The 19,411-nt window shown below is 41.9% G+C and overlaps 1 protein-coding gene across 1 annotated transcript; it reads left to right on the forward strand.

Moving 5' to 3' along the window:
- Nucleotides 1-388: 388 nt before the first annotated feature.
- On the forward strand, nt 389-18,529 carry C3H1orf109 (chromosome 3 C1orf109 homolog). The gene is made up of 5 exons (XM_044671483.1): nt 389-400; nt 9,529-9,811; nt 11,298-11,477; nt 15,711-15,826; nt 18,015-18,529. The coding sequence occupies exons 2-5, from the start codon at nt 9,540-9,542 to the stop codon at nt 18,050-18,052; spliced, it is 606 nt and encodes a 201-aa protein (XP_044527418.1). The 5' UTR covers nt 389-400; nt 9,529-9,539; the 3' UTR covers nt 18,053-18,529.
- Nucleotides 18,530-19,411: the final 882 nt, after the last annotated feature.

Here is a 19,411-nt window from a genome sequence, read left to right on the forward strand (position 1 = left end):
CGAGGAAAGTCCAACAGTTCCGGTCCAGCTCCTCGTACCCGGGAGGAGATAAGTCCCAAAGAAGTGAGCAATGACCAAAGCAGGTCCACCCACCACTCTCAGAGATGTTAAATGGAGTCCCAGTCTTGGCCGGCGGATTCAAACTCAACCGCTCCCGGACAGCCAATAAAAAACCCAGCTCTAGAGCGGGCGCGAGGAGGCTCATAAGAGCCAATCATCTGGCCACTCACAATCAGATCGACCAATCCTCGAGCAAGACTACAACACCCAAGAGGTTTAGCGGCATGAATCAAGTGTTTTCTGCAAATGTAAACTGGGACAAGTTCCCTTAGCTGGTTTATATCCGTTGGTTGCAACTTTCGGGCATGCGCCGCGGAGAGCAGGAAGCTCTGTGTGGACGGTGAGTTGCTACTTAATAGCTTCCTACTGGCTCTGTGGGTGAAATGTCTGGAACGACTCTGAAGACCTGGAGGGTGGGTTGGGGTTTGCTGTAGAGGGGAGAAATACTTTACACCTGCAGAGCTCAAGGGACCTCAGGCGTCGTACTCCTCCGATCTCAGCGTTTGACAGATGGGGAAAGTGAGGCCCAGAGAAGGGGAGGGAGCGTCAATCTGGGACAGGACCGAGCCTTCTCTGTCTGATTTGAGCCATGCTGCGGGCTCTGTGGAAAGCGGGCAAGATCTGGGCTTGGGGAACCTGACTGGGGGCTGCCTTTTTTATTTTTATTTTAAATTATTAATTTATTTTTTTAATTTAGTAATTATATTTCATTAATGCGATTTGTTTTGCCCATTTTACTTTGATGTTAAAACAAAGATATGCTGAATTGTTAATCAATGCCTTTAGATGGAAACATTCAAAGATTCATAAATGAGATTTATTTTTATTTATTTTTAATTTTATTTAATTGATTAATTAAGAAAATTTTCCCATGATTACATGACTCATGTTCTTTCCCTCCCCTCCTTCCACTCCCCTCCTGTAGGCAATGAGGATTTCCACTGGGTTTTAAATAGATCAAGACCTATTTCCATATTACTGGTATTTGCACTAGGGTGATCATTTAGAGTCTCTATATCCCCAGTGATGTCCCGGACCCAAGCGATCAAGCAGTTGTTTTTCTTCTGTGTTTCTACTCCCACAGTTCTTTCTCTGGATGTGGATGTTACTCTTTCTCATTAGTCCCTCAGAAATGTCCTGGATTGTTGCTAATACAGAAGTCCATTACATTCAATTGTGCCACAGTGTATCTGTCTCTGTGTATAAGGTTTTCCTGGTTCTGCTCCTTAGACTCTGCATCAATTCCTGGAGGTAGTTTCAGTTTTCATGGAATTCCTCTAGTTCATTATTCCTTTGAGCATAATAATATTAGACCACTAATAGACACCAAAATTTGTTTAGCTATTCCCCAACGGAAGGGCATCCCCCCATTTTCCAATTTTTTGCCACACAACCGCTATAAATATATTTGTACAAGTCTTTTTCCTTTTATCTCTTTGGGGTTTAACCCCAGCAGTGGTATGGCTGGATCAAAGAAAGGGTAGGCAGTCTTTTAGAGTCCTTTGGGCATAGTTCTAAATTGCCATCCAGAATGGTTGGATCAATTCACAACTCCACCAGCAATGCATTAATGTCCCAATTTTGCCACATCCCCATCAATGTTTATTGCTTTGCTGTCATATTAGCCAATCCTCTAGGGGTGAAGTGGTACCTCAGAGTTGTTTTGAGTTTGCATTTCTCTCATTATTATTATTATTATTATTATTATTATTATTTTAAACTTTTACCTTCTGTCTTGGAATCAATACTGTATATTGGTTCCAAGGCAGATGAGTGGTAAAGGCTAGGTAGTGGGGGTTAAGTGACTTGCCCAGGGTCACACAGCTGGGAAGTGTCTGAGGCCAGATTTGAACCTAGTAATTCCCATCTCTAGGCTACCTCTCAATCCACTGAGCTACCCAGCTGTTCCCCCCCCCATTTCTCTAATTATATAAGAGATTTAAAACACTTTTTCATGTACTATTTCATGATAGTTTTGACTTCTTTATCTGAAAATTGCTTATTCATGCCCCTTGCCCATTTATCAATTGGGGAATGGCTTGATTTTTTTGTACAATTGATTTAGCTCCTTATGTATTTGAGTAGTTAGACCTTTTTCAGAGGTTTTTGTTATAAAGATTTCCCCCCCCCAATTTGTTGCTTCCCTTCTAATTTTGGTTGCATTGGTTTTGTTTGTACAAAACTTTTTAATTTAATGTAATTTTATTTTTGTAATTTTTACTAACTCTTGCTTGGTCTTGAAATCTTTCTTTTCCCAAAGATCTGATAGATATACTATTTTGGGTTCACCTAATTTACTTATAGTTTCCTTCATTATATTCAAGTCATTTACCCATTCTGAATTTATCTTGGTGTAGGGTGTGAGATGTTGATCTAAATCTAATCTCTCCCATATTGTTTTCCAGTTTTCCCAGCAGTTTTTGTCAAATAGTGGATTTTTGTCCCAAAAGCTGGGATCTTTGGGTTTATCATATACTGTCTTGCTGAGGTCATTTACTCCAAGTCTATTCCACTGATCCTCTCTTCTGCCTCTTAACCAGTACCATATTGTTTTGTTTTGTTTTTTAATAAACCCTTACCTTCCATCTTGGAGTCAATACTGTGTATTGGCTCCAAGGCAGAAGAGTGGTAAGGGCTAGTCAAAGAGAGTCAAGTGACTTGCCCAGGGTCACACAGCTAGGAAGTGTCAGAGGCCAGATTTGAACCTAGGACCTCCTGTCTCTAGGCCTGGCTCTCAATTCACTGAGCTACCCAGCTGCCCCCTACATATTGTTTTGATGACCACTGTTTTATAGTACAGTTTAAGATCTAGTACTGCTAGGCCCCCCTTCACATTTTTTTTTATTATTTCCCTTGATAATCTTGATCTTTTGTTCTTCCAAATGAACGTTGTTATAGTTTTTCTAATGCAGTAAAAAAGTTTCTTGGTGGTTTGATAGGTATGGCACTGAATAAATACATTAATTGGAATAGGATTGTCATCTTTATTATGTTAGCTCATCCTACCCATGAGCAATTAATGTTTTTCCAATTGTTTAGATCTAGTTTTAATTGTGTGGAAAGTGTTTTGTAGTTGTGTTCATATAATTCCTGTGTTTGTCTTGGCAGATAGATTCCTAAGTATTTTATATTGCCTAAGGTGATTTTAAATGGAATTTCTCTTTTTTTACTCTTGCTACTGGAATGTGTTGGAAATATATAGAAATGCTGATGACTTATATGGGTTTATTTTGCATCCTGCAAATTTGCTAAAGTTCTTGATTATTTCTACTAGTTTTTTAGTTTTAGTTAGTTAGGATTCTTTAAGTAGACCATCATGTTATCTGCAAAGAGTGATATAGCTTGGTCTCCTCATTGCCTATTTTAATACCTTCAATTTCTTTTTCTTCTCTAATTGCTACTGCTAGGGTTTCTAATACAATGTTAAATAATAGAGGTGATAGTGGACATCCTTGTTTCACTCCTGATCTTATTGGGAAGGCTTCTAATTTATCCCCATTGCAGATGATGCTTGTTGATGGTTTTATATATATATTGTTTATTATTTTAAGGAAAGGCCCTTGGATTCCTTTACTTTCTAGTGTTTTTTTGTTTGTTTTTGTTTTTGTTTTTTATTTAAACCCTTACCTTCTGTCTTGGAGTCAATACTGTGTATTGGCTCCAAGGCAGACAAGTGGTAAGGGCTAAGCAATGGGGGTCAAGTTACTTGCCCAGGGTCACACAGCTAGGAAGTGTCTGAAGTCATATTTGAACCCAGGACCTCTCATCTCTAGACCTGGCTCTCAATCCACTGAGCTACCCAGCTGCCCCCTCTAGTGTTTTCAATAGGAATGAATGTTATATTTTGTCAAAGGCTTTTTCTGCATCTATTGAGATAATCATGTGATTTTTGTTGGTTTGCTTGTTAACATGGTCAATTATGTGGATGGTTTTCCTAATATTGAACCATACTTGCATTCCTGGTATAAATCCCACTTGATCATAATGAATAACCCTCATGATCCCTTGCTGGAATCTTTTTGCTAGTATTCTATTTAAGATTTTTGCATCTATGTTCATTAAGGAGATTGGTTTGTAGTTTTCTTTCTCTGTTTTTGATCTACCTGGCTTTGGAATCAGTACCATATTTCTGTCATAAAAGGAATTTCATAGAACTCCTTCTTTGCTTATTTTGTCAAATCATTTTTGTAGTATTGGGATTAGTTCTTTAAATGTTTGATAGAATTCACTTGTGAATCCATCTGACCCTGGGGATTTTTTCTTAGGAAGTCCTTTGATGACTTGTTCAATTTCTTTTTCTGATATGGGATTATTTAAATATTCTATTTCTTCTACTGTCAATCTAGGCTATTTATATTCTTGTAAATATTCATCCATGTCACCTAGATTGCTATATTTATTGCCATATAATTGGGCAAAATAGTTTTTAATGATTGCCTTAATTTCCTCTTCATTAGAGGTGAGGTCTCCCTTTTCCTCTCTGATACTGTTAATTTGGTTTTCTTCTTTCCTTTCTTTAAAAGTAGATAAACCTGTACTTTGTCTATTTTATTTGTTTTTTTCAAAGTACCGGCTTTTAGTGTTATTTATTAATTAAATAGTTCTTTCACTTTTGATTTTATTAATTTCTCCTTTAATTTTTAGGATTTCTAATTTAGTTTTTACCTTGGGATTTTAAATTTAATCTCTTTCTAATTTTTTAATTTGAATGCCCAATTCATTGACCTCTGCCTTCCCTAATTTGTTAATATATGCACTCAAGGATATAAATTTCCCCCTTAGTACTACTTTGGCTGCATCCCATAGATTTTGATAGGATGTCTCATCAATTGTCATTCTCATCAATGAAATTATTAATTGTTTCTATGATTTGTTCTTTAACCAATTTTGGAGAATCATGTTATTTAATTTCCAAATAATTTTTATTTGCCTCTCCATGTACCCTTGTTAATTATCATTTAATTGCATTATGACCTTAAAAGGTTGCATTTATTATTTCTGCTCTTTTGCACTTCTTTGTCATGTTTTTATGGCCTTAGTACATGGTTAATCTTTGTACCATGTGCTGCTGAAAAGAAGGTGTATTCCTTTATGTCCCAATTTTTTTCCCTCCACATATCTATTAGCTCTAATTTTTCTAAACCTTATCATTTATACAGAAAGGACTAGAATCTAAAGTAAAATTTAAAAGATCTCTCACAAAATTACAATTTTAATCTCAAGGCATCAAAACCTCCAAGGTTGTACACAATTACCAAGATAAACATGTGCTCCTATAAATCCAGTATATATAAGGCAATTAACAGCTTTAAAATGTGTAAGATGTTCAAATGGTACAAGAACAGCATCCTTAAATAAATTAGGAAATACAATATGAGTACCAGATAACAAGCTATACAGTCAAAAAACCTCTTCTACCGGTTCTAATAGATTTTTTTCATTATTTGGGAGTTACAATAAAATCATAAACAGAATTAATCTAGCAGCCAAAAACTTCATTAGCTTAAAATGATTCAGTGCAACAGGAAAATCAACGAAATAAACAAAATTAATTCACAAAACTAATCAGCAAAAATACAGTAAGATACAGAGTCTTTTTAAAACAGAAATAAAACCCATTCGGTTCTGAGGTTTAAAAGTCCACCCCTGGTTCAATTCAAGGTCCTTATAACCAGTCTCTGCTCTGAGTTTAAGGGATTTCAAAGTTCTGAGCAGGTGTGGTAATGAATTTCTTCCCAAGTTTCAAGTTGAAATAATCGCAAGAAAGTTTGAAATAGGCCATGCGGCCCGATGAAGAGTAAATGCTAGTGCCCACATGGAAGCGTGGGGTAGGGGCTAGAGAAAAGCTTAGGTCAGTTTTCAGGAAAACCCATGTGGAGAGATTGTGGGCGGGGGTCTAGGTCAGGCTTTAGAAGAAACACATGGAGCGATAAAATGGAGTAAAAGTGTCTTTCAGGTTAGAGCCATTACCAAGAGAGCAGGGGGGGAGGGGGGTGCAATACTTCCCAAATCTTAAGCAGCAGAAGCTGAAGCAGTCTGGGGAACAGCAGTGGTGTCCAAGTGCATGGGATTCTCAAAAGCTGCCGCAAGTCAGGCAAGGCGGTAGTGGAAATGGCATCTGGGGGTCAGCACTGTTGAGGCTCAGAAGTCAGCAGGCAGTCCAGCAGTCCAGCAAGGCAGAAGCAGTTAGCAGCAGAGGCACTGGCAGGGCACCGGCAATTCGGGTTTAAGGTTAGAAGCCAGAAGCGGCTGCTCTGACCCCCCAAGGTGGATCAGGCTCAGCTGGCTGGCAGGGTCTTTTAGCGAAAACATGGTGAGCAAAGCCACTCTCCCCTTTCCCTGAAAAGCAGCCACGTGGCTTGGGAGAATAGTGAGAAAAGAAAAAACAGAACCAAAAACTCCAAAACGGCTAGAGCAGGTCCATACCTCTGGAGAGGATTTTAAATACTCTCAGGCTATCTAAAAAATAAGTCCCTTCGTGGTCGCCATAAACGTAACAATTAAAAATGATAAAGGCTGATATTACGAGAGAAAATAATATTTTAATTACCATAGCCATGTTGATAAAAATATGTAAGACCCCGTGCCTAGTAAAAGCTATTCAAAAATACCGCCACTGCCTATCTTCACTGTGTAGCCAAAGAGCTCGTCTCAAGCCCGACCCCCAAATTTAAGCTGCGCTCTACGTTGGTTCCCGTTGTCTGATGTTATCACATCAGAAACCGGAAACCCATTGGATCACGGGAAATGTAGTTCCAAGGTCCCCCACATGTCCACAGGAAGTTTGTCAAACACTACATATCTTGAGGCTCAATACTTCCAAATAGAACCCCAGTACTTTTAAATAACACATTTCTCAAATTCCAGCCCAATTTCTTGGAGAGCTTGTGACCAATTTCCATTTTGGGGGGAGGGAAGGAATTTGGATGTGTTTGCTTGTTTGTCGTCCTCTGCTGTCTCCTCTGTAGTCTGTTGTTTCTCTAAGTAGAAATTATCCAGTCAAAGGCTTTTTCTTATTTTTTGTGATAGTTTTAGATTGTAGTTCTTGAGTGTTGGTAGCCATTGCTTTGTTGATTTTTCCTTCCCTTCCCAGCCAGAAGTCTGAGAGAAGAGGGCAGGCTCTCAGTGTATCAAGCTATGGAGCAGTTTTTTGCCCTGAGGCTATTTTTTTAGTCTCCCTGGCGTCTACTGTGTGCCTCCCCTCTCTACTCTTTCTCTTTGCTCAAGATCTGCATTCCTCAGCCTCCTGGCATCCCAAGTCTAGCTGCTCTCAGGGATAAGTCTGTGGTATTCTCAGCCAGTTCCTGAGAACCTAGAGATTACCCCATGCTCACTCTGATTCTGGTGTGCTGGCTCTAACTCTGGCACCATAGGTGGAGTGGGGGGTGGTGGTAATCAGCATGTGCTTTGGTGGGAGTTATTTAACCCCCTTATAGCATGGAAATGCCCAAATCCCACCTACCTTCAAGACTGGACCTACAGTGGAGCCCCTTCACTCATCTGATTTTGGTTTTTTGTCCCTTTGAGGCACTTTGTATCAGTCAGTGGTAAGAAGAGAAAGATCCTTGCTTCTACACTGTGGCCATCTTAACTCAGAAGTCCTGCCTTTTTTAGCATATTGTGACCTTGGTCCTTTCAGTCCTCTAGGCCTCTGTTTCTCCAATTGTAAAGTGAATTTAATAATAGTTGTCTTTATCTCCAGCGTTGGGAGTTCAAGTGATGAATGTGCCATCATACTATTTTTATATATTTGTGCCAGAGGTATGATTTCATTGAATTTGAGGATCTTTCAGTGTAGAACCTTCCACCCATGTAGGCCTTCAACTCTCCTATGTTTTTTTTTGTCTTAGTTTTCCAGGGCACTGAGCATTTAAGTGACTTGACAGTGTCAAAGGTAGAGACTTTCAACCCTAGTCTGCCTGAATGTAAGGTCATGATGGCTTCTTAAAACACCATATAAATGTCAATATTAGTGTATTAACATAAAGTCATGCTCTTAGTGTCTTGGCCAGTTGACTTCCATCCAGGCTGCCTTTCTGCTTATCTTCATCTCCAAAGCAGTTGGGTTGTGTTTTTTTAACCCTTATCTTCTCTCTTAGAATCAATACTGTGTATTGGTTCTGTGTGGAATGGAATTATGGGGCGCTAAGTAATATTTTTTCTGGAAAGGGGGCAGTAGGCCAAAAAAGTTTGGGAACCACTGCTCTAGACTCACTCTAATGAGCAGACTCAAGAGACTTGATAAGATACTGGCAGAATTCATGTGGCTTTTTGGGGGGGGGCAAGGAAAAAGGGGCATAGAGTGAGGGAGCACTGTCTAAAGATACCTCTCAGAAGCAATGTTCTCAAGGGAGGAAGGGAGGGAGAGACAGAGAGATAGAGACAGAAAGAGACAGAGAGGACTACTGTCTGGAGAGACCTCTCAGAAACAGTGGACCCAAGGAGGGGGGCAGAGAGAAAGAGAATGGACCACTGTCTGGAGAGACCTCTCAAACAGTGGACATTAATGCTCAGATTTACTCAGAATTTATAGGGATCCAACACAATGCTATCTCCTCTTTCCACCATTTGAGTGTGACATAATGCGTTTGTATGTTACATTTCTTTGTCTTATTATATCCTCCTGAAGTTCTTCCAATGCTTCCAAGCCTAAGGGAACATTACTTAAGGTGCAGTTTCTCAATTGAGTTAAAATTTAGGCCTATCCAAGGTTTTTCAGGCTGTAACGTTTAGGACATGTAGTCAAGATTATAACTTGTAAGTTTTGAGGTTTCTCTCATAGAAATTAGGACACCCAAACCTTTTCCCATGGGAAAGAAGAAGGAAGGGATCTCTGCCACATTTGGAAATGATATAGTAAAGGCCTATATGTATGTATTAATATATATGAAGCTGCTTGGGGAGGGGGATTTCTCTGCTCTTCATAAGGAAAGATTGATATCTCCCTTCTGAAGGGCACCTAACTTTCACTAATTTTCTATAGGAAGTTGCCAATCTATGATTACTAATACTAATCAATGTATATGGGAAATAATACACGATTTCATCCCACACAGTTCCGAGGCAGAAGGAAGGGTAAGGGCTAGGCAATGGGAGTTGAATGTCTTGCCCAGGGTCACACAGCTAAAAACGTATCCTAAGGTTAGATTTGAACACAGGACCTACCATCTCCAGCCCTGGCTCAGTATCCACTGAACCATCTAGCTGTTCCCCCTCTCCCCAACCTTCCATTTCTAATAGCACTTTGCCTGGTTATCCTCCCCAATTTGTACTTATCTCACTCTTAATATATAGATATCTGAGGTCCATAGTTTTCCCCTCAAATAGATTGTAAGCTCATTGAAAGTAGGGCCAGTGTTGTATCTATCTTTCTTTCCTAGCCCATTGCCTTGTGTTTAATAGATGCTTGATAAGTGTGTATTGAATTAAGTAGCTCAGTCATTGAGGCTTCCTAATGATTGATTTTAGATGCAGAAAAGATGCCTCCAAGGGAAGCTTTGCCAGCTGTGCAGGAGGCTCTGAAGAATGCTTTCCATGTGGTAGAGCACCAGCATGGCCTCTGGAAGAGTACTCTGAGTGACTGCTCACCTCTCCTGGCTTCCCTCAGCAACCTGGCAGAACAGCTACAGGCCAGTCAGAATGTGCGGTTGGAGGAGACCCCGCTTCGGGCTTTCCCTGACCTGAAAGATCGCCTGAGAAGAAAACTGCTAGCTGCTGGTGATACCATCTTGGACCAATTGGGGGAGAAGATGTAAGAGATGCTATGACATATTTCTAGGACAGGAAGTATTGAATCTTTGACTTTTAAACAGCCAGTTTGATCTCCAACTATGGGATCTTTTTCCTTTCCAGAGCTTAACATTATCTAGTTTTGTGATAGATATCATATGCTCCTCCTTCCTTTCCACCTGCTCTCCCAAGACCCATTTTACTAGAACTTAAGTCGCCTAAAGCAAGAGGTTCAATGTAAGTAGCAGGGTGGTATATAGAAAGAACACTAAGCTTACAGTGAGGATCTGAATTAAATCTCAACTTTGCCACTGTGTGATAATAGACAAATCTCTTCATCTCTGGGCCTCAGTTTTCCTCATCTGTAAAATGAAGGGATTGGGGTAGGTGATTGAGGTGAAACTTGGCCAGTTCCTTCTGTCAGTCCTCATGTAGCATGAACTTGAGGCCTCTCACCATTCTGGTTGCTATCCTACAGAAACTATCTTTTCCCCCTTAAAACGTGGTGCCCAGAACTGCATATAATACCCTAGGTGTGCCTGACCCATTGCCTCCTTGTTCCTATAAGCAATGCCTTGCTTGATGCAGCCTGTGAATGCATTAGCTTTCTTAACTACCATAGCACTGCCAACTCATATTAGCTTTGCAATCCGCCAGAAGACCCAGATCTTTTTCAGACAAACTGCTGTCTACAATGCCTTCCCCTTTCAACTATAAAGCTGTGATACACATTAAAATAAACATTTGTTAGAAAGCTTTGAGATCAGAAAAACCTTAAGAAAAATATTAATAACAATCCCATGAAGTTCTTAATGTTTATCTTATCTGCTGTGGAAGGAATCTTAGTGGTCATTTAGTTTAACTCTTACCAGAAGAGTGTCATATCCCTGAGATGTGATCATTGAGATTCTGCTTGGGAGAGACTTCTCAGGATAGGGAGAATTGCTTGGAGGCCACCCATTCTACCGACTAGTCCTCTTAGCCAGTGAGTTTTACTATATTTTATACTGAAATTTGTCCCCTGAGTAAGATTAAAATGAATATCCAATAACTCCAAACCACGTTTGTCGGGAGAAGAGAGAGGAGAGGGCGGGATTACAGCAACTTTATCTCGGAAACCTAAGGACATAATGTGAGGACAAAAAGGGGATTCTGGGAAATGGAGTCTTGGGGGACAAAATTCCAGCTACATACCTGTCACCTCTAGTTCTGTCCTCTGGGGCCAAGCAGAACAAGCCTGAGCCCTGTTCTCCAGAGAGCCCCTTAGACCATTGCAGTCAGTGATCACACTGCCTCCTTCCTCACACGTAGCACCAGATCTTCTCCAGGGGACTGTGATATCACACAATTTCCAGGCGCCTCCTTTTCCCCTCCCCCGTGATCAGAAATAATGGGGCATGCTTGTCACTAGAGTGTAGCTTTTGTTTATCCCAGGCGGCTCTCTGGGTTGCCGGGAATATGCTTAATGTCTTGCCGGCTCTGTTTAACACCATTGTCTTTTCTTGTAGAACCAGCCTCCTCCAGGTGCGAGACACAGTCAGCAGCCACGTGGAACAAGTGTTTCAGTTGTATGAGCAGAAAGCAGATGAACTAGGCCTTGATGCAGTCTTACAGCCTTCGGCTGCGAGCCCCTCATTGGCTGATATGTTGGCATGGTTACAGGACATTGACAGACATTATCGAAATGCGTATCCTTCACCCAGATATCACTGGGGATGGCGGTAGGCTCTTTGAAGAAACTCACGTGCCTTCAGCTCATAAATAGTGGTTTTAAGCCAAGGAATCACAGGGTTTCAGAATGGAAATGAACCTCAGCAGCTATCTAGTCAAATCCAGACTGGAAAAAGAATCCCTCTAGAGATCTGATAAGTGGTCATCCTATTTTTGCTTGAAATCTGGGAAAAGGAACCCACTTTCTCCTTGAGGCATCTCATTTCACTTTGGAGCAGCTTTGACTGTCAGAAATCTTTCCTGACTTCAGGCCTTCTGGAGCTAAGCACAAATCTAATTCATCTTCCCTTCAGATAGTTGAAGAATGCTCTCATGTAGCTCCTACTTCTTTCCCCCTGAGTCTTCTCTTCTTCAGGCTAAACTTGCTAAATTCCTTCAGTTAGTCCTCATATGGCATGAACTTGAGGTCCCTCATCATCCTGGTTGCCATTCTATGGAAACTATCTTATCTTCCTTATAATGTGGTACCCAGAACTGAATAGAATACTCTAGATGTGTTCTGACCCATTGCCTCCTTGTTTCTAGAAGCAATGCTTTGTTTGATGCAGCCTGCAATTACATTAGCTCTCCTGACTGCCATAGCACACTGCCAACTTGTATTAGGTTTGCAATCCACCAAAGACCCAGATCTTTTTCAGATAAGCTGCTGTCTAACTAGGCCTTCCCCATCCTATATTTGTGACACTTTTTTAAACCCAAGTGTAAGAGCTTATGTTTATCCCCATTAAATTTCACCTCATTAGATTTAGTCTGATGTTCTCAGGACCTTCTTGGACCTTGATAATGTCATTCGGTGTGTTAGCTATCTCTCCCTCTTATGTGTCATCTGCAGGTTTGATAAGAGTGTCATTTTTTTCCCTGTCCAGCTCATTGATAAAATGTCAAACAACGTACTCCTTAGGGGACATCTCCAGAGATCTTCCAAGGTGGCAGCGAATGATTAATGACTACTTTCTGGGTCCATCTATTCAACCACATCTGAGTATTTAGCTATACTATTATTTAACCCACATCTCTTTATTCCACAGGAATATAGCGAGATTTATCAAATTCGCTGCTAAAATCTAGGCAACTTGTCTATGGTGTGCTATTTTTAGTTGATCAGAAGAGAGATGAAGGTTAATACTAAAGTCTAGGGAAGCTGTTAGCTCCAGTCCTGCATCCCTGATGGGCCAGTTTAAGACCAAAAGAGAAGAGAAGATCAGTCTGACATGATCTATACTTGGAGTTCTTATGGTTTTTTTGTGTGTGCTCCCTGGTCTAGATACTCATTAACCATTTAATAAGATATTTTAGGATTTTTCCAGCAATCAACATCAAGCTTAACAGCCCACAACCTGCATCTTCCATTCTTTTCTCTTTTTTGAAAATCAAGATACTTGGCCTTGCCTAGGCCTGGGACATGATTCCTTTTTTCTCTCACTTTTCTTAGGTCACTAATGATGGCTCAGGTGTTGTAGCCACTTCGGATATAATTCATTTATCTTAGTGGCTAGACCTCTCCTGATATATCTATATCTCTGTTATCCTCTCCCTTTTGGCCATGCTTGTTCTGTCCAAAGGTCATTTTTCTTGGCAGAGAAAACAAGTAAAATGAGCTTCAGACAACTTTTTGTCATCAACTATCTTCTTATTCACCTGGAACAATGGCCCTATCCATTATTCGTCCTCTTTTTTTTCCCTAGTAGAGCTGGATAGAATAGAAGATTATATTGGTGGTCTTTAGTTTTCTTCTCTTGGTGTTCCTCTTCAGTGAAATGTAATGCTGTTTTTCTTCTTACTTTGTCCATCTACCTTTGAGGTCAGAGTTTAAGTGTCTGCAATGTCCTCAGTACCCACTAGGGTATTTGTATTTTATACCATCATATTCTTTTTCTTCTGCCTTCACCAGAAGTATTAGTAGCTATTTCTTCTCTCTCTCCTGTCACTCACGCCTATATTTTTTGAAAATCAGTCTATACACCCAATAGTTGCACTTTTTTCACTATTTATTCTTCCCCTTCCCCCAACTCCTTGCAGTATGGTGTCTTCCCTATCATTGTCATCCTGCTCTGAGATATTCCCAGAAACCCCTTAGTCACCAGGTCTTTCTCATCTCTCTCCCTTGTTGACCTCTGTATCCTTTGCCAATGTTGGCCACTCTCCGGGATCTCATCTGCTCCTCCAGCTTCAGACACCCCACTTTCCTGCTTTCCCCACCTCTTCTCTGTCATTTTCACATCTCTCTAATCCTTTCAGGCGAGTGTTATGTCCTTAATTCTGTCTTTGAGCCTCTTTTCTTTCTTTTCTTTTTCCTGTAGTGATTCTGTTCATATACCTTTTCAACTTCATGGGTCTCTCTGCTCAGACCCGAATCACCTTTTTCAGGCCTAACCTCTCACCTGAGTGATGATCTCCTTCTGCCTATCCCACCAGCACCTCAACATACCCAAAACACAATCTCAAATCCTGCCCATAAAATCACCGCCATCCTCACTTCCTTCTGTCTTTCTGTTTCAATTTCTTGGAGTTGTCTTTGACTCTTGTCTCACCCCTCCACATTCGAGAAGTTGAGTGCCTGATGGCACCCTTGTGCCTCACCCCTGCCTCCGTATCCTTAGCTTTCCCAGGTGGCTTAACTCCAATGGAGCCCTTCCCGTTCCCCTTCTCCCTACCTCACCCATTCCAACCACCAGAAACCTTTTCCCATCCCCTGGCTACTTGTGCTCCCTCGTGTCAAATTTCATTTCATTTATCTGCTTAAATGTTGTACTTAAGTTCCTGAGATGAGGGATGGTTTTTCATTTTGTCTGTCTACCCATTGCAGTGCCTTGCACCTAGTTGGGGCTTAGTAAATTGAATTGAACGAAGGGATAAGTTTCTTATTCCTCTCAGTGCTACCCCCGAAATATCATCTTGAGTTTTAGTACTGCTCTCCTCAATGTTATTATCAGGGAGATTATTAGCCACGTGCCTAGACTACTGGCATAGTCCTCTAATGGCTCTTCCCCCTTCCACTCTCTTATCTTTCAATTCCTCAACCCTTGCCAGACTAATTTTCCTTATATATTGATCTACTCCTCTTGCTTCTACCCAAAACCCTTCAGTGGCCTCTTATTGTCTGCTGAATGAAATAGATTTGTATCTTGGCATTCAAGGCCCTCCATGATATGGAGTACATTATTTTCTAGTCTGATCTCTTACTACTCCCATCTACGGATATTGTTGCAGTCAAGATTTTGCTGTCTGTCATACATGCTGCATATTTGGCTGCTTTTGTGCCTTTCTTCCCACTTTCCCTTCAACTAGAATGCCCTTCTGCATTTCTTTCCTCCCCACAACTTGGCCAATTGAAATTCCCTCTTTCCTCTATTTTTTTAAAAATTACAGTTTTCATTTTTTAAAATTCTTTCATTTCCTTCTCCTTTTTAAAAAAATGACTTACACTGTAAAAAATTAATTCTCAGGCATCCTGCACCTTAGAAGGTATTAACTAACAAAAAAGTACGTGTGTATATAAATATATATGCATATATATTTACACACACATATATTTTGTCTTTTGTGTCTCTCTTCTTTGGATCTTTCTCTGGAGGTGGACATTCACAAGTTATTTTTCAAATATTAATTCTGTAGCGATATATAATGTTTCCTTGTTTCGGCTTGTTTTGCTCCTCATTATTTCATGTAGGTCTTTCCAAGTTTAAAAATAAAATTAAGCTACTCGCCATTTTTTATGGCATAGCAGTATTCTGTCAAAATCATATAAGGCCACCCCCACGGCCTTTTTCTCCCCCCAGTCAAATCATGAAGCATTTATTTGTGCCTGCTGTGTGCCAAGCTCTGTGATAAGCGCTGAAGTAGGTAAAGAAAAGTAAAAGACAATTCCCACACTCGAAGAGCCGAGTCTAATGAGGAGACGGCATGGCCACAGCTGCCCTCCCGGCAAAAATGCGGGCAGGAGAGCTGGGAGAACCGGGCATCCGCTCTCCTCCCTTCCTCCTGTGCTGGGTGGCTGCTTGCCTTGCCCTCACCTCCCTCCGGGCGCTCCTTGCCTCTCCCCTCCTTGCTGTGCCTGCCTCATGACGTGTTTATTCCCATTTGGTGGAGCCACAGGATGGGAGTCAGGCTCTGGGTGGGGAAGACACGGCTGGTATTTGTGAAGCTGAGTGAGTTTATTTCCCTTGTGGGAATCCTTAACATCTACAAAGCTACCTGGCCAGGAAGCACCTCATGGCCCAGATCCGGTGGGGAAATTTGCCCGGCGTCCAGGCTCTGCCGCAAGCCTGGGATGGGATATCAGAGAAGGACGAGGACCCGGTCCCAGGTCTGTATTCCCCTTCCAGAATTCAGCCGCTTCTCTTCCTCCGCTTCCAGCTCAGACCCCTGTGCCGGGGGTCACCGCACAAATGCATCAGCGCAGGAGGCCCAGTGGATGTCCTCGCCCACAGCGGAGGCGTTGTGCTTGAGCTCCTCCGCCTCCTGCTGACACCAGGCTTGACCGCCCCTCTCCCCTCTCTCCCCAGAGGAGCTCTGTGGGGTCTCCCGTAACGCCTCCCTCCTTCCTATTCCTTCCCACCTGGAGTCTGCCGTCTGCAGCCCTGAAGCAGCCTCAGCACTCCAAGTGGTTCTTGCCTCCCTCTGAGGCCTGGAGTGGCTCCCCATCACCTCCAGGACCAAAGGCTGAATCCTTTAGTCAGAGAGCCCGTTACTTCATGCATGCCTTGGGGATGGCAGCGTCTCTGCCTGTGCGTCTCCTCATTGGTGTGGGAGTTCAGGGAGACGTGTTAGGGATAAAATCCTGCAACCATATTTTCATGAGTTGCAAGCTGGCAATTGCCAATTTAGAACACAGAACCTGGCAGAGGACCCAGGCCGGGTGCCAGGGTGACCGTTGAAGTGAGGGTATAAAAGGGGGTCCCCAGACCACTGACTTCACTTCTGGCTCTGAACTCCAGGGTGAGGGAGGAAAGGGTGGGAAAGTGGGCCCCTGAGTGGTCAGGGTGGTTTGGGGTAGATTCTTTAGATAGGTAGGGACAACTACCATTGCTAGCAGACCCAAGAACCCTCCTTCTAAGTAAGAAATCATTTCTACCATCAAGACTTCACCATCTGACCCAGGGCTTTGGTTGGGCTTAGCAGCCCTGGGTCTGCAGCCCAGAGTATCAGAGTTGAGATTGTCCTCGAGGCATTCTTATTCTGTTGCACCTAAAGAAGATCTTTCTGTATTTCCTAAAGTAGTTTAGTGAAATTATTTAATCAAGATCTTAGCTTACCTCACCCACTTTCCAACTCCCTTTTACCTGATTCAGTTTAGTTAACAATAAACCCATATAACTCAAGCTTAAGATCTTTGAAGTGGTTGCCTTTACCTTTATGCAAGGCCAAGTATCCCCAGCTGTCAGATCAGACTATTAGCTCTAGCTGGCAAACTTTATAAGACAGTTAGGCTCAGGAAGTGCCAGCCCCCTTCTTGGAGACACAACAACTGTCCAACAGGATTGTTTCCAACTCCCAGGGGCAGAGGCTCAGGATCCTGGTCTAAAAGGGGTCTTGGCTTTGCTAGTGAGAGAGTTCATCTGCCTCTCTTTCAGCTTAGGTGCAGGACCCCAGTTACACACACCAACTTCTACCTCTGCCTAAAGGCCCCTTGGGCTGGCCTAATCTGATCTACACACACCACCTTCCCCCCGCATTGCAGCAGGCTCCCTACATTACAGACGGGACGTGGGAAGTGCTTCTGCATACTGTCTCAGTGGCAGCCAGCATCACTTGGGCCTTGATGAAGCCTATAATTGCTGCTCTGGGGAGCCTGGAGGAATGGAGTCCCCCCAAGAATCTGAAACAAAACAGGAAATCAGGCCTATTTTAATCCTGAGGAAATGTGGACTGAGTGCCTCATACTCAAAGGCATTTATTTTTAGTTAAAAATATAAAATATTACATGGATCAAGTTTATTTCGGAACAACCATTAATCACACTGTGTGGAACACCAGGGTTCCCCAGAACACAACTTGAGAAGTGCTTATTTTAGCTTGGTATTCGGGGCCCTCTGTAATCTAGCTACAAACTTCCTTTTTAGATTTCTCTTACTCCCCTTCCCCAATTCAACACTCCAACCAAACCAAGCCCCTGTAGTTGCTCTGTTCTGTATTGCCATACATGTCCCCTCCCTCCCTGTACCTTTGCTCACGCTGTCCCATGTGTGGAGTAGTTTCCCTCCTATTAAAATCCTTCCCAATTCAGGTACCACCTTGAAGCCTTCTCTGATTTCTCTACCTCTTCTCCTCCCTCCTGCCCCCATCAGCCAATTATCATTGTCATAAAATAATAGTTTGTAAGTCTTAGGTACATATCATACTCTAAGTTATATTTTAGGTTATACATCTTTGTTCTCCTCACCTACTAAATCATTGGCCCCTTTTGAGGTCAAGGACTATTTTATTTGTATCCCTGGGGCCGAACACAGAGCTTCATTGTATAATTTATGGATTTTCTTCTCTTCTTTCCCCAGATATCCTGCTGAATGTATCTTTTTTCCTGAAGACTTAAGGAGGCTGTTTTTATTCTCAACAAAGATGCCAGCTAAAGTCCATCTTTATTTCTCCTGCCGCTTTAGAACAAGTGTGGACATGCTCTGGTGTTTGGAATTCAAATGTCTAGAAAACGGTTATCTCGTAGAATATTGGGGCTCCATGTTTCTGAGACCAAGGAATGTTTATTCTATGTTGTGTTTATATACAGACCATTACCCGAGGCCCAGGAAGGAAAATCAGGCTGATAGTGACAGACATAGTCGTCAGAGCAGTGCTGAGGATGTTGGAGGGGCTGGAATAACCCATGAAGAGAGGCAAAGAGGGACGGCCAGTGCTATGCCATGTCTTTGTCAGCCTAAGCATTTACCCCCTCAGCTGTGCCATGGGGGTAAACATGAAGAAAATTCATGTTTAAAATTCTACAATTTTTTTTTAAGCCTTACTTTCTGTCCTAGTAACAACCATAGGACAGAAAGGCAAAAGCTAGGCAAATAGGGTTAAATGACTTGCTCAGGGTCACATAGCTAGGAAGCCTTTGAAGCCGGATTTGGACCCAGGACCTCCCGACTCCTGGCCTGGGTTTACTGGGTTACCTAGCTGACCCCAAAATTCTCTTCTTCCTAGGGTTTGGGAACACAAAAACAACAAAACTCAAAACTAGTGGAGCTTAGGGAAATAAATATGTCATACTTCGCCAGTGGAATTGTCCTTGTGGCAAGTCCTTGTGGAACAGATCGGCCACATGATCTGAATTCTAGCCGTGCTACGTGATATGTTCATGGTCTTTGACCCAATAATTCACTTTCTGCATGGAACCTCAAAAACATCAAAAATAAAATGTCTCAACAGTGGAAGAACTTCTGTTACTGTAATCCAACCCTATAATTTAGGAAAGAACTATAAATAGGAAGACGGGTGAATGTGAAAGGAACAGGAAAAGACAAAACAATGAAAAGTGTGGAGGGGGGGACAGAATCTGGAATAAAGTACGCCCTTGATTAGCTTCTTCCCCTTTGAACTCTTCATGGTAAGAAACTGATCACAAGAGGATTTCTAGCTGTGTGACCCTGGACAAGTCACTCACCCCCAGTTGTGTAGCTCTTACTGCTCTTTTTCGTTAGAACCCATACTTGTGTCAATTCTAAGACGCAAGGTAAGGTGTGTTTTGTTTTGTTTTGTTTTTAAACAAAAGAAGGTCCCAAAACTAAGAGGATCTCCAGGGAGAAATTTAGTATGCATGCTCTGAGTATATAAAGGGTAATAAAGAATATACACAAGCCTAGGGTCAATGCAGGAAAACAAATGGAGGAGAGAGAGAGAGAGAGAGAGAGAGAGAGAGAGAGAGAGAGAGGGAGGGAGGGAGGGAGGGAGGGAG

This window comes from Gracilinanus agilis, chromosome 3 (genome assembly GCF_016433145.1).
Source record: "Gracilinanus agilis isolate LMUSP501 chromosome 3, AgileGrace, whole genome shotgun sequence".
Taxonomy (NCBI): Eukaryota; Metazoa; Chordata; class Mammalia; order Didelphimorphia; family Didelphidae; genus Gracilinanus; species Gracilinanus agilis.